Source organism: Sus scrofa, chromosome 12 (genome assembly GCF_000003025.6).
Source record: "Sus scrofa isolate TJ Tabasco breed Duroc chromosome 12, Sscrofa11.1, whole genome shotgun sequence".
Classification (NCBI taxonomy): domain Eukaryota; kingdom Metazoa; phylum Chordata; class Mammalia; order Artiodactyla; family Suidae; genus Sus; species Sus scrofa.
In genome coordinates this window covers 37877463-37893202 of record NC_010454.4, presented here as the reverse complement: position 1 = coordinate 37893202, position 15740 = coordinate 37877463, and the positions used below count along the sequence as shown (strand labels likewise).

Here is a 15740-nt window from a genome sequence, read left to right as displayed (position 1 = left end):
TGCCTTCTTCCTCCAAAGAAAAAGAGGAAAAAAAATCTCAAAGATGAAATAACAAGAGAATAAGATTGAGAGTCTTGCTACTGTATCAGCAGAATACTAGGGGAGTCAACTAAATTCATTGGGGCCAAAATACACCAAAGTCTCTTCCCCATAAAGATAGAACCACTAAATTTTAGGTAGGTTTCAGCAACTGAAGGGAATTTTTGGAAACATTATGAAGTCTTTCTCAATATTTTAACATAGTAACCCCCAAATTCCAGCCTGGAATGTCTGTAGAATCTGATTTGAGGGTGTATTTAATCCAATGAAGGTATGTTTTTAGTTAAGAGTTCAGGAGATAATTTTTTTTTTCTTTTTAGGGCTGTACCCGCAGCATACAGAGGTTCCCAGGCTGGGGGTTGAATTGGAGCTGTAGCCGCCAGCTTACGTCACAGCCACAGCAACGCCAGATGCGAGCCGTGTCTGCGACCTAGACCACAGCTCACAGCAATGCCGGATCCTTAACCCACTGAGTGAGGCCAGGGATCCAATCTGTGTCCTCATGGAACAGGTCCCGTTCATTTATGCTGAGCCATGACGGGAACATCAGGGAGATAAAAATTTAGATTTTCCTAAAAACTGTCTCCACAAATCTAAATTTATTGACAAACTGATTTAATAGCAATATGAAAAGATGTGGCTTAATCAATGAAAACCGTGAAAATATTTTCAAATTGAGAGATTAATGAAGTAGAATACAGAAGAGCTCCTCTTTGTAAAGTTAATACACTCAAGAATCTGATAATTGACCATTTCATTCAAAAGTTATTTCTGTGAATGGAAGCCTGATGCCTTATATCCTACCAAGCACACTCTGACAAGTGTACCCCTGTAAGAAATGGCCCTGCCTAAGTCTCAATGGGAAACATGTTATACTTACCACTGCCAGCAGTTTCGGAGGCTTCAGATGCAGAAGAAATGTTGTCTGAAAACTTCTCTTCTGTGGTGTTCACGTAACTGGGGCTGCCCCCTCCCATTCTATCTTCACTCTGCTCCACAGGATGTGCTGTTGTTCCAAAGGAATACTTTCCTCCATTCAGAACAGATGAAGGCTCAATTACAACAGGGCTGGCATCCTACAAATCATAAAGTCAGAAATTAAGAGGTAAAATTTAATAATCCGACAAGTACGCAGCTTTAAAAAATCCCCAAATTTTCTGTTGTTTCTAATTCTCCAGTGGTTATAGCCACTTAAAAACATTTTGAGGAGTTCCCATTGTAGACCAGTGGAAACGAATCTGACTAGTACCCATGAGGACACAGGTTCGATCCCTGGCCTCTCTTAGCGGGTTAAGGATCTGGTGTTGCTGTGAGCTGTGGTGTAGGTCACAGACGCGGCTCAGATCTGGCGTTGCTGTGGGCTGTGGCGGAGGCCAGTGGCTACAGCTCTGATTCCACCCCTCCATATGCCACAGGTGCAGCCCTAAAAAGACAAGAAAACAAAACAAAAACCATTTTGATGCATAAGTAAATTTTCATTTCTTTTTATTTATTTATTTATTTATTTATTTTGTCTTTTTGCTGTTTCTTTGGGCCGCTCCCGAGGCATATGGAGGTTCCCAGGCTAGGGGTCGAATCGGAGCTGTAGCCACTGGCCTACGCCAGAGCCACAGCAATGTGGGATCCGAGCTGCATCTGCAACCTACACCACAGCTCACGGCAACGCTGGATCCTTAACCCACTGAGCAAGGGCAGGGACCGAACCCGCAACCTCATGGTTCCTAGTCGGATTCGTTAACCACTGCGCCACGACGGGAACTCCAAATTTTCATTTCTTCAAAGGGGAATAGTGTATATAAATAAAACTGGTCAGGTAGAATGAGAACAGATGCCAAAAGACTCTGTGCCACATAAAGTAATTTGGACTTTTATTCTGCTGAAAATTGGAAACCGTAGAAGGCTTTTGTTGTTATTAAAAATTAAATACTATTAAAGATTACATTGTTACTATAGAAAATATAGAAAAGTATGAAGAAAATAAATACCGCAAGTCATCAGATTCCATCATTTAGCATTAACTAGAGTTGACATTTTGATGTGTTTATTTTTTTTGCGATTGAAAAAATATACATATATGTAAGAAAATAAGTGAGAAAAACACAGAATTATGGACAGGGCACTGACTTATCAGTTATGTGACCTTTCACAATAAGTAAACTTATAAGCCTCAGTTTTTTCATGGGTAAAAACAAAGACAATATTAGTCTCTGTTTATCTGGAGTTATTTAGAGGATTACATAAGCGACACATGTAAAGTGCCTGGCATTTAGTAAATGTGAACTATTATTCTGGTTATTGTTAAACAGATATCACATTTTTTAAAAAAATTTTATTTTATCTTTTGTCTTTTCTAGGGCCGCTCCCGCGGCATATGGAGGTTCCCAGGCTAGGGGTCGAATCAGAGCTGTAGCTGCCGGCCTACACCAGAGCCACAGCAACGAGGGATCCGAGCCGCATCTGCAACTTACACCACAGCTCACAGCAAGGCCGGATCCTTAACCCACTGAGCAAGGCCATGGATCGAACCACAACCTCATGGTTCCTAGATGGATTCGTTAACCATTGAGTCACGAAGGGAACTCCAAATATCACATTTTAAATATAGCATATTGCCACTTTCCCTTTCACTTGACATTATACTGACAGGGTTTTTCTGTGAGATGCTTTTAAAAATAACTCCAATGTGTAGAAAGAACTGGAGGCAAAAATTAAAAACTGAGACATTAGATAGAAGATTTCTATAATAACTCGGTCAAGAGTCGATGAGGCACTAAACCATAAAGTTAGATCCAGAAGTAAGGAGATGGAGAGAAAAGCATGCACTTAGGAACTAAAAAAAAAAAACTTGACAACTAAATGTGCATGAAAGAGGGACACAGATAATGCCAAAGTAGAAAATGAGGTGCTGGCTTAGATGACTGCATGAGAGTTGATACCTTCAGAAGATGAGGCATATTGGGGGAATGGGAATGTTTGGGGCTATTCTGGTTTGAGATACATGGACACTTAAGTCTAACGCTCAGGAGAGCGAAGAGACTAGATATAAAAATTTGGATTTCCAAAAGTACAAGAAAACGGTGTATGTAGAATAAGGAGAGGACAATATAGGATAGGTAGCAGAAGAATGTGGGGAGGACAATGAGTCTGAAGGACCAGAGAAAAATCAGGAGGTGTAAAGTACCAGAAGCAGACACTGTTAGCACAGAACTGTTTTCTATTAAGTTTACTGGCAAGAAAAAACCAGAAAGGGCTGAGACTTGAGGAGAAGCAGATGGGAAGGTGCTATGAGAATGCGTGTGTGGTTTTTTGTGGGTTTTTTCTTTCTTTTTTTTTTTTTTGCTTTTTAGCGCCACATCTGTGGCATATGGAGGTTCCCAGGCTAGGGGTCCAATCGGAGCTACAACTGCCAGCCTACACTACAGCCACCGTCAGTCACACAGGATCCGAGCTGCGTCTGCGACCTACACCACACTTCACAGCAAGGCAGGATCCTTAACCCCACTGAGGCCAGGGATCAAACCCGAATCTTTATGGACTCCAGTCGGGTTCATTAACCACTGAGCCACCATGGGAACTCCGTGTTGGTGTTTTTAAAAGATCAGAATATTTATAAGTGAAAGGGTAAAGACTAAAGGGATTAAGTAGTAGAACAAGATCCCACAGCGTGTCTGAGAAGATAGATAATAATGTGAGTAGAGGAACTCAATATTATTGTTGGCATTCAATAAACACTGACATGAATTTTAGTGGATGAAACTGATCAATGGATGTGGGTCTTGAAGGCATTACTTACAAAGTGACTAACTGAAACCCAAGAAAACCATTACATTTAAAAGACAAGTTCTACGAGTTTCCTAGTGGCCTAGAGGTTAGATTCCATGTTATGACTGCTGTGGCTTGAATTTGTTCCCTGGCCTGGGAACTTCTGCAATGCCAAAAAAAAAGGACAAATTCTAAGTCACAGAATAGCAATAGCACAGTGGATGCTTTAGTTTCTTTTAATGCAATTATAGCATCTCTAATTTTAGCCAAAAAAAGAGACAATGTATCAATATTTTATTAGATATTTTCTCCCCTTTGATCTGTAGGCCAGGTGAATACTATCAATTTATAGCTCCTTCAGAAATCAGCTCTGAAGAAATTCTAGAGCCTTTAATCAAAAGAGTAGCAAGAAGAATGAGAATAAAACTTAAGCTTTCTTCCTACATACCAATTAACTTTACTGGAACTTGCTTTTTAGAAAAAAATTCAGATTTTAATGAGCTTCTGGATCATTTGCTGCTTTTTTATAAATACGCCATTTGAAACAATAATTGTCTGAAAAATTAGTCTTTTCCCAGGTTATTTTGTTATCCTCTAGAAAACCACTTAGTTCTTGCTGTAAGTATTCCTGAACTTAAACAATATCTGCATAACTATCAAATCACTGACAGGGCATTTAAAATTTATATTCACTTTCCTATTTCATTTATATTAATTTTATTTATGTACTATAAATTTCCTTCTTCCTTCCTTCCTTCCTTCCTTCTTTCTTTGTGCTTTTTTAGGGCTACACCCACGGCACATTAAGATTCCCAGGCTAGGGCTCCAATCGGAGCTACAGTTGCCAGCCTATTCCACAGCCACAGCAATGCCAGATCCAAGCTGTGCCTGCAACCTACACCACAGCTCATGGCAACGCCGGATCCTTAACCACTGAGCGAGGCCAGGGATAGAACCTGAAACCTCATGGTTCCTAGTCGGATTCATTCCCACTGTGCCATGACGGGAACTCCTAGGTATTATAAATTTCTTAAAAATTTTTATAGAAATATATACTGAGGAAGATTAGGTCTCAATCTTACTTGAACAACAATTTTCTTCAAGTTTTCCTCTTGAGTTTGGCACTGAACAGAATTTCAAGGAAAATACCTGGAACTATATTTAAAATGCTTTAATGGTATGGGAATCTTATATGGAACCAATGTTTCTAAAGAAAATTTACATGAAACCATCTTAAATTTTTTCCCCCCCCAAGGGAGAAAAGAGCAATGTCTTTTAATGTAGAATTTTTAATAAATGGTAATGGTTTCTTTTTATTATATATCCTAATATTTTTAAATAAGCTTTTTTGATGTGATTAATCAGTAAAATGAATCAATTTTAATGTTTAATTTTGACAAATGTATACTGCCAAGTAAGCATCAGCGCAATCAAAATATAAAGCATTTTTATCATTCCTAAAAAACTCCTGTGACCCTTTGCATTCAGCCTCTCCTTTGCTCTGGGCCCTAGAATCTCCTAATCTTTCCATAACATTAGTTTAGTCTTTGTCATTTAACATGTAGTTCTCTGTGTCTGGCTTCTTTACTAGTGTTATTCATTTGAGAATCATCTGTGCTTCAAGTCTATCAGTATTTCTTTTTATGACTTAGCAGAATTCCCTTGTATAGTTATACCATTTGTTTATTCATTCATCCTTTGAGGCACATTTGGTTTGTTTCCAGTTTGGGGCTATTGTGAATAAAAGTGCTATGAACCTTCAGATATACATTTGCATGGCATATATCTTCATTTTTCTAAAGTAAATACGTAGGAGTGGAATTTCTGGGTAGTAGGGTAAATGTGTTCCTACATTTCTTATTCTGAATAACTTAGTCCATAGATAAGCTATACATATCACTGGCAAGAAAACAGGTATAAAAATATTACCCAGCATCAAATCTTTTAGGTTGAATTTTACAGTAATTTAGCAATAGAATGATTGTACTAGCTTATCAAAGGCCATAAAGTTATGCCCCCAGAGACTATAGGCTGTACCATATACTTTAACATGGCACAGTGAATGATAGCCTTCAGACTTGGAGAATACAGGCTTTTCTTCACTTCTTTCCAATGTTCCAAACTAGAGTGTCTGTTTTCTCAGTGTTTTTGGCTTTTTTTTCGCTTCTAGGAAATCTGTTGTTCTTAAGTGTCCAACACTGCCTGAAACTGTCACCACTACTCAGGTTCTTTCTTCTCCATTCTCTGCCCTATTTTTCTTGTCATTGCTTCTACTCTTTTTGGCTTTTAGTGAAACTGCCAACATTTTCAGTTAACTAATCGTATCACTAGTGTTTTTCTTCTATATGTTGAACAAACCAACTGTGGTCATATGTTGTAGTCACTGTTGTAGACTGTAGTCTTTTTGACTGTGTTACTTCTAGTTGTTCTGGGAAATTTTTTTTTGTCTTTTTGCCATTTCTTGGGCTGCTCCCGTGGCATATGGAGGTTCCCAGGCTAGGGGTCTAGTCAGAGCTGCAGCCACCGGCCCACACCAGAGCCACAGCAACACAGGATCCGAGCCGCGTCTGCGACCTACACCACAGCTCACGGCAACGCCGGATCGTCAACCCACTGAGCAAGGGCAGGGACCGAACCCGCAACCTCATGGTTCCTAGTTGGATTCGTTAACCACTGCGCCACGAAGGGAACTCCTGGGAAATTTTTGTAACCTAAACATCAAAGGAGATTGTTTTGTTTTTACTGACTTCTGGGTCTGGGACTACCAGAAACTATTTTTGAAGCCTGTACTTTCAGAAAAATAAGTCTCTGGAAAGGTCAAGTTTCACCTATGGTGAGAAACTTCCTCATTTTCTCTGAGTCAGTGATTCCTAAAAGGGCTATGTGGAACTTTAATATGATTATAATTTGAGAATTTTATTATTACTTCTAAAATAAGCTGTATGAATAGTTTATGATATTCCAATATAAGGATAAAGATTCACTGTCCTCTCTATTAGCGATGATGCTACTTCTTTGCATGCCTTATACATATGTCTACTATCAGTATTAGTGATCTTAAACCACAAATAGTTATGCCAATCATATTTCCTTACTCTACAACGCTGGTTTTGGAAAAATTAAAGGTAGTATGAAAGAATGGAAAACGTACTGAGGTAGAAATCATGAGACCTGAGCTCTAGAGATTTAGATCAGGTAATAATAAAGTAATTGCCTAATACAACTTTGGGCAACTAAAAAACCAGAAGGGACCTCAGAGATGTCACGTGTAAATTTAGAGAAGAGAGGTGCTTAAAGTGTTTTCTAGCTCTAAAGTTACATGTTAACTAAACAGTAAAATCTGTACAAGAGTAGTAACAGATGTTCCCTCAGAGCTGTCAAACAAGAGGAAAGACAAATGTATACACTACAATGACGACAAACAGAAAATATTTCACTATTTCTCCCAATTTATTTTTATAAAAGGAGATTTCACACAGTAGAAAAACACTTGGCTCATTAAGAGGGAACAGATCTGCACGATCCCATGAACAGATAAAGCATTCAAGCTCCAGTGAATGATAGCAAATCTGAGGTAAACCACTTTTGAGGAAGTTCCCTTGGCCTCTTGCTAGTTAGGCATGCTACTATCTTACAGATATTCTGTGCCCACAGACAATCAGTAATTCACATAAGCAGATATGCCATTCTGTGAAGGGAAGACATTAACTAACGCCAATTGATGCCTCAGGCAGGAAGACCAAGTCCAGAGTAAGACAAAATTGTAAAACATGCTAAGAACAGAATTCTTCTTTTTAAGCAAGGCATTTGTCAAAACTGTCATATACACTGGAATGGTAAATTTAAATCACTAAGTACTACTGCTGCTACAACTACTGCTACTACTACTGCCATTAGTACCTCTAACTTCATATAGGGTTTCTACATGCCAGGCACTCATCTAATCATCATAAAACCCTACTGAAATAAGTATTATTATTATTAATTCTGTTACTCATATAAGGAAACTGTGGTAAAGAAAGGATAAGTAGCTTGTTTTAAGGTCATACATCAAATGGCAAGACCAGGACTCCACCCAACATAGGGAGGGTAGGCTCACTACTATTATTCTATGCTGGCTTCTCATAATATTACTTAATACTTACTGACTACTTACTATGTGCCTGGCACTGGTCTAAATACTGACCAGTGCCAGTATTTAGGCACTGGTCTAAAATACTTAGTATGTATCAACTCCTTTAATCCTCATAATACCCTACAAGGGAGATTAATGTTATTACGCTCATTTTACAAAAGAAAAACAAGGATGTCACTATTTTATTTTAGTCTTTTTAGGGCTGAACCCATGGCATATGGAAGCTCCCAGGCTAGGAGTCGAATCAGAGCTGTAGCTGCCAACCTCCATCACAGCCACAGCAACACCAGATGCAAGCTGCATCTGCAACCTACACTACAGTTCATGGCAACACCAGATCCTTAACCCACTAAGCAAGGCCAGGGACTGAATCCATGTTCTCATGGATACTAGTGGGAATCATTACTGCTGAGGCACAACTCCAGGATATTACTTTTTCTTTCTTTCTGTGTGTGTGTGTGTGTGTGTGTGTGTGTGTTCCTGCAGCATGTGGAAGTTCCTAGGCTAGGGGTCGAATTGGAGCTACAGCTGCTGGCCTACGCCACAGCCACAGCAATGCAGGATCCGAGCCACATCCGCGACCCACACCACATTAAGCTTTACAGCAACGCTGGATCTTTAACCCACTGAGTGAGGCCAAGGATTGAACCCACATCCTTATGTGCCACAATGGGAACTCCCTGGGATGTCACTTTTTTAAAAGGTTATTTGCATTTAAAAAGAAGTTACTCCTTATTTAGTAAAGAACACTTTTTAAATTAATACATATCTTCAGAAAGGATTGCTGGTATTCCATTTAGTTTTCTCCTTCTTCTTAAACAAGTTGCTATAAGTCTCTGCTACCTCTCCCTGCATAAGAATTGACACTCTTTCCCCAGGTTTTTCACAAGTTAACCAGCCTTTATTTTAAAGTAGATTTTATTACTGTCTGGTATGTGTCTGCAATTGACAGACACATACTGGACAGTTATACAGAATGCCAGAGTGGGATGAGGAATATGGCACTTAAGTATAGATCTTCCCCTCAACATTTCTCTCTTACCACCTTCAACTAATTCTTTTTTTTTTTTTTTTTTTTTTTTTTGTCATTTTAGGGCCACACCTGTGGTATATGGAGGTTCCAGGCTAGTGGTCTAATCGGAGCTATAGCTGCCAGCCTACACCACCAGCTACAGCAACTCAGGATCCGAGCCATGTCTGCGACCTATACCACAGCTCACGGCAACAATGGATCCTTAACCCACTGAGCAAAGCCAGGGATCGAACTCGTGACCTCATCGTTCCTAGTCGGATTCGTTAACCACTGAGCCATGATGGGAACTCCCAACTAATTCTTTTAATGCACAGAAGAGTTGTAGTAGCAGGCAGGAACAAACTAGGTTCATGTTTTCAGCAGTGCACTTCTATCTGTTTATAAGCAAGACCTGTATCATGTTTTTACAGGAAGCAAAAAGTAATACTTAGGCTACTAAATTCTGCAAGATGGAAAAAGAACAGGCAGAATGATGAGGCAGACAATGTAAAGTCTACCAGTATTCTGATAAATAAACAATGACAGAAAAGGACATATAGAAAAAATATGGATCAAATTACTAGAATTCTGGTTAGTGATCACTTGGTAACTGATAATGAGTCTATACATCAACTGGCATAGAATTGCTAGAATGGAAATATCTGATTTCTGGCAGTACTCTTCAATTTTCTAATTCTGAAAAAAAATTTCATCTTTGTTTTAAACAAGACTCTAGACATTCACTAAAGAGAATTTCTTTAACTCTTTGTTAGGAGCAATGGCAGATTATTGCTTAGAAATTGAGTTCTAAGTTTGGTTCTGAAAGTAACTTTCTTGAACAAAAAAAACCAACACTTCTTACCCAAGGGTCTTTAGTTTTTTGAGGGAAAAGGTGAAAAAATGAAGGATAATGTAAATGATGTGGTTGAGATACCAATGACTTTGAAGTCAGTCTGTAGGTTTGATCCCCAAACTCCACTTTGAGCAAGATACGCAGGTTACCTTTAATCTCAGCCTAAAGATCCTCATCGATAAAATGGGTATACTTCCACCTTCCTCACGGGGATACTGTGAGAATTACATGTGATGTGTAAGGTGCATATACATGCATCCCCATTCCCAATATTATCTTCCCCACAGAGTTGTTGCAAAGGAGGAAATCTATGGGGAAGCGTAAGCACAGGGTGTGGACTTCAGCAAGCACCTTACAGGTATTTATTTCTTTCCTCTTGAAATCTTTTCCTAGGTTGGAACATTTTATTACTGGCTAGGAGTAATCTAAAATCTGATGGAATTAAGAATCCTATGAAAAAACATAAATGTAGATAAGCAGGAAATTTACTCACATATTTCACATATTCTTTCCACTGCTGCCACCACTGCATGGAGATGATAAACCAATTATGTCCTGGTTGCAGACCATACCTGCTCTCTCGTTCTAACCATCCCCTGTGCATACAAAAGAAATTTAGTACATCAAATGGTATACAAAAGAGATGACCACACACCCACAAATTACTGCGAGAAATTCTTCAAAGAAAAAACATGAAACAGATACAGTTGCGAGATGGTCACATTGTTAACTAGTGAAACACGGATAGCCAATTTCAGGAGTTATACCACCACTACTAAGCCTCTAAAAGAAGTTTTAAAAAAAGCTTTACTGAGGAATAACTTAGTAACATATTAAGTTACCTGAACTAAGTGTAGAACCTAGTGATTTTGGTAAACTTATCGGCATCACCACAACCCAATTTAGAACATTTCAATTACTCCCAAAATATATCCTATGTCTATTTTTAGTCAATCTTCAGTCAAATTACCACCCTCCACCCCATAAAGCCACTAGTCTAGCTTCTATTCTCATAAATTTCCTTTTCCTAAACATTTCTTATAAAGGGAATATTATAACACACGGTCTTTTATATCTGCCTTCTTTTACTTGTAAGCACATTGTTTCTGAGGTTCATCTGTGTTGTAGCAGATATCATTAGCTTGTACTTTTTTAAAATTACTGAACAGTATTCTTTTTTTTTTTTTTTTTTTGTCATCTCTTGGGCCGCTCCCGCGGCATATGGAGGTTCCCAGGCTAGGGGTCTAATCGGAGCTGTAGCCACCGGCCTACGCCAGAGCCACAGCAACTCGGGATCCAAGCCGCGTCTGCGACCTACACCACAGCTCATGGTAACGCCAGATCGTTAACCCACTGAGCAAGGGCAGGGATCGAACCCGCAACCTCATGGTTCTTAGTCGGATTCGTTAACCACTGCGCCATGACGGGAACTCCTGAACAGTATTCTATGCGTGTGTTATGTATATATATGTTTATCTAAGATAACTGGTAATTTGAAAGTGGCAAAGTGTTTTCCAAAGTGGCTACACCATTTAACATTCCCATGAGTATTATAGCAGGGTTTTAGTTTCTGCACATTCTTACCAACACTTGTTATCGTTTATCTTTCCTATCACAAATATTCTAGTGGATGTGAGGTGGTATCACACCAATTTTTAAAACACAGTATTTTTATTGAGAAGAAATTCACTTAACATGAGGTCATTGCATGTTTTGAATGTACTAAATGCCATTGAATTGTATGCTTTCCAATGGTTAATTTTATGTTATGTGAACTTCTCCAAAACATTTTCATACATCCCAACCGAGCAGTTATACATTAAGCAGTTATTCCCCACAACTGGACAATCATCAATCCGCTTTCAATGCCAAAAGATTTACCTACTCTGGCTTTTTCATATTAATGGAATTGTACAATATGTGACCTTTTGTCTGGCATCTTTCATTGTGAGGTTCACCCACGTTGCAGCATGTATCAGTACATTATCCCCTTTTATGGCTGTATAATATTTCACCACACACACACACACACACACACACATGCACACACACACACTTTGTGCATTCATTTATTTATTGATCGATATTGGGCTGTTTCCACTCTGTGGCTATTGAGAATAGCACTAGTAAGAACATTCCGGTACAAGTATTTGTGTGCCTGCTTTCAACTGTTTTACGTATATATCTAGAAGTGGAATTGCTGGATTATGCAGTAATTCCATTTTGAGGAACTAGCAACTTGTCTTCTATGGCAACTATACCAGTTTACAATTCTACCAGTAATGAGTGAGGATCTGTAGTTCTCCACATCACCACAAAATTTATTTTCCCATTTGAAAAATTACAAATATCCTGTACATGCAAAGTGGAATTTCAATGTGGCTTTTTTGTTTTGTTTTGTTTTGTTTTTTTAGGGCCACACCTGCGACACATGGAGATTCCCAGGCTAGGGGTCGAATCCAAGCTGTAGCTGCTGGCCTATGCCACAGCCACAGCAATGGCAGATCTGAACCGTGTCTGCGACTCACATCACAGCTCACAGCAACGCTGGATCCTTAACCCACTGAGTGAGGCCAGGGATGGAACCTGCATCCTCATGGATGCCAGTCAGATTCGTTTCCCCAGAGCCACGACAGGAACTTCTTTCATGTGGTTTTGAGTTGCATTTTCTTTTCTTTTCTTTTTTTTTTGTCTTTTCTAGGGCCACACCCACAGCACATAGAGGTTCCCAGGCTAAGGATCTAATCGGAGCTGTTGCTGCCGGCCTATGACACAGCCACAGCAAAGCAGGATCCAAGCCAGGTGTGCGAACTACACCACAGCTCACGGCAAATGCCGGATGTTAACCCACTGAGCGAGGCCAGGGATCAAACCCGAAACCTCATGGTTCCTAGTCAGATTCGTTAACCACTGCGCAAACGACGGGAACTCCTCCCCAAATCATTCTTAAAGTGGCAACACCAGATCCTTAACCCACTAAGCGAGGCCAGAGATTGAACCTGCATCCTCATGGATGCTAGTCAGATTCATTTCTGCTGAGCCACGATGGGAACTCCTCCTCAGGGGTTTTGTTGCCTGTTGTGATTGGTTGTTTGCTGACATTCTTAAATTATTTTTTGTCAAGTCTATATTCTTTGTTATGTGTAGTCTCCAAGGTCTCTCTTCATTTCACTTGTGTTCGGCTAGTGTTTTGACAGATTCCCTTGAACGGCAGGAGCAAGGAAAGAGGGAAAGAAAAGGAATAGAGTGGGGGAGAAGGATAAGAAGAGGGAGGAGGATGAAGAGAGGAAGGAGGAGGAGAGATAAGAGGATGGTGGAGTGGGGAGAGGAAGAGGATGAGAAGGAAATAAAAACCACTCCTGTCTTTGCAGAATGGCTGTGCTGGGGAATTCTCCAGTACTTACACAGGCTCTTGACAGCTGGCTTAGCCTTCATGTCATGCATGCCCTGAGTCTAGAGATTAGCCAGAGGTGAAAACACAGGGGTCTTCTCAAGTCTATTGTGAACATGCATCCTGCCAGGAGTACGTGTAAGGCTTTCTAAATTTGCTAATATAAAAGTGTACTTTAAAATGCCCTATATTTTCCAAAGAAACTCTTTAGCTTCTCCTCCTAGACTTTTGGCAGTCTATTGTATGGATCAGTTATAATCTTTTGCCCCAGGTGGCTACAGTTTGTTCGTTTTCCTTACAATATTTTTGAGGGATGCCCACTGTTTTTCCAGTCTGGTTAAGTTCTCAGGTGTACCAGAGATGAACTCCTTGTGTCAGTTCTTCGAATAAACCCAGATAGATTAGAACAGAGAAACACAAATCTTTGTGATGCAGGTGTGCTTTGTTTCATCTGAAACCAGGCACTAGCACCCAAACCAAGAAAATCTTAGGCTGCCGTCTTCAAGAGTGACATGGAATGAGATAAGGCCAAATATAAATGCCAGAGCTTTCCTGTTTTTCAGTTGGCTTTTTTCTTTTAGTTTAGCATTTCTCGGTTGCCATAAAGCTTTGACTTTTTTACGAGAATTATAATAAAATTTATGTTGACAGCTTTTAATTTTTTCTTTTGGCCACGCCCACAGCACATGTAAATTCCTAGGCCAGGGATCGAACCCATACCACAGTAGTGACCCATACCACTGAAGTGATAATTCCAGATCTTACCTGTGTGCCACAAGAGAACACCTTTCCTTTAATTTTCCATATTTCTACAGAGGGAAAGGCTACTGCAGCTACCTATTATACCAGTTCAATGAGTCTCTCCTCTCATTGTGCTTTTAATTTGCCTTTCCTGAAAATGCAGGGACATACTAAGCCATTCGGTCATGTATGTTTAGTGAAATGCCTATTCCAGTCTTTTGCATATTATACTTGGATTTTAAAATTCCGCATGTTATGGGGTTCCCATTGTGGCTCAGCAGTTTAAGAACCCAACTAGTATCCATGAGGATGCAGGTTCGATCCCCAAGCTTGATCAGTGGGTTAAGGATCCGATGTTGCCACAAGCTGTGGCCTAGGTAATAGATCCAGCCTGGATCTAGTGTTTCCGTGTTGTGGCTATGGCGTACGGCAGTGGCTATGGCTGTGATTTGACACTTGGTCTGGGAACTTCCATATGCTGTGGACATGGCTCTAAAAAGACCAAAAGAAAGAAATGCTGGGGAGGCAACACAGTTGGTGATTATGTAAGTTGGTGCAACCACAATGGAAAACAATATGGAGATTCCTTAGAAAAAACAGAAAGACCATGTGATCCAGCAATCCAGCATATGCCCATGTGATCCTGGGCATATACCCAGACAAAACAATGATTCAAAGGGATACATGCATCCCAATGTTCATTGCAGCACTATTCACAATAGCCAAGACTTGGAAAACAACATAAATGCCCACCAACAGATGAATGGATTAAGAAGACGTGGTACATATGTACAATGAAATACTATTCAGCTTTAAAAGAGAATGAAATATGGAGTTCCCGTCATGGCGCATCAAAAACAAATCCGACTGGGAACCATGAGGTTGTGGGTTCAATCTCTGGCCTTGCTCTGTGGGTTAAGTATCCGGCATTGCTGTGAGCTGTGGCGCAGGTCGCAGATACAGCTTGGATCTGGCGTGGCGGTGGCTGTGGCGTAGGTCAGCAGTGGTAGTTCCTATTGGACCCTTAGCCTGGGAACCTCCATATGCTGCGGGTGTGGCCCTAAAAAGCAATGGGGTTCCTGTTGTGGCTCAGCGGGTTAAGAAGAAAATGAAATAATGTCATTTGTAGCAATGTGGGTGCAACTAGAGATTATCATTTAAACGAAGTAAGTCAAGAAGAGAAAGACAAATACCATATGATGTAACTTGTATGTGGAATCTAAAATACGGCACAAATGAACCTGTATACAAAACAGAAAAAGACTCATGGACAAGAACAGACTTGTGGTTGTTACAGGAGAGTGGGGGATGGAGAAGGATGGACTGGGAATTCAGGGGTAGTAAATGCAAACTATTTCATTTAGAATGCGTAGACAATGAGGTCCTACTGTATAGCACAGGGAACTATATCCAATCTCCTGTGATAAACCATAATGGAAAGGAATATTAAAAGAAGAAAGTATATATGTATATAACTAAGTCACTTTGCTATATAACAGAAATTAACACAACATTGTAAATCAACTAGAATAAAAAATATATAAATAAAATAAGCTACAAGGAAATGCTGTACAATATGGGGGAATACAGCCAGTATTTCATAATAACTATAAACAGAATATAACCTATAAAAATTGTATATCACTGTATTGCACATCTATAACTTATACAATATTGTACAGCAACTGTACTTCAATAAAAATAATTAAAAATTTTTCCCATGCTGTAACAATCATTTGTATAACATAGAAACCAATCTTTTATCAAATTAATGATTTGCAAATGTTTTCTTCCAGTCTACGTGTTG

The 15740-nt window shown here is 39.6% G+C and overlaps 1 protein-coding gene across 2 annotated transcripts in view; it reads right to left on the bottom strand.

Annotated features, from left to right (window-relative positions):
• Positions 1-15740, bottom strand: part of USP32 (ubiquitin specific peptidase 32) — a 223916-nt gene that overhangs the window by 50846 nt on the left and 157330 nt on the right. For both annotated transcript variants that reach the window (XM_021067306.1, XM_021067305.1), the window contains exons 12-13: positions 10295-10397; positions 920-1115 (exon numbers count right to left, since the gene is read on the bottom strand). In XM_021067306.1, coding sequence (XP_020922965.1) covers positions 920-1115; positions 10295-10397 — 299 coding nt within the window. The remainder of the gene's footprint in view (positions 1-919; positions 1116-10294; positions 10398-15740) is intronic.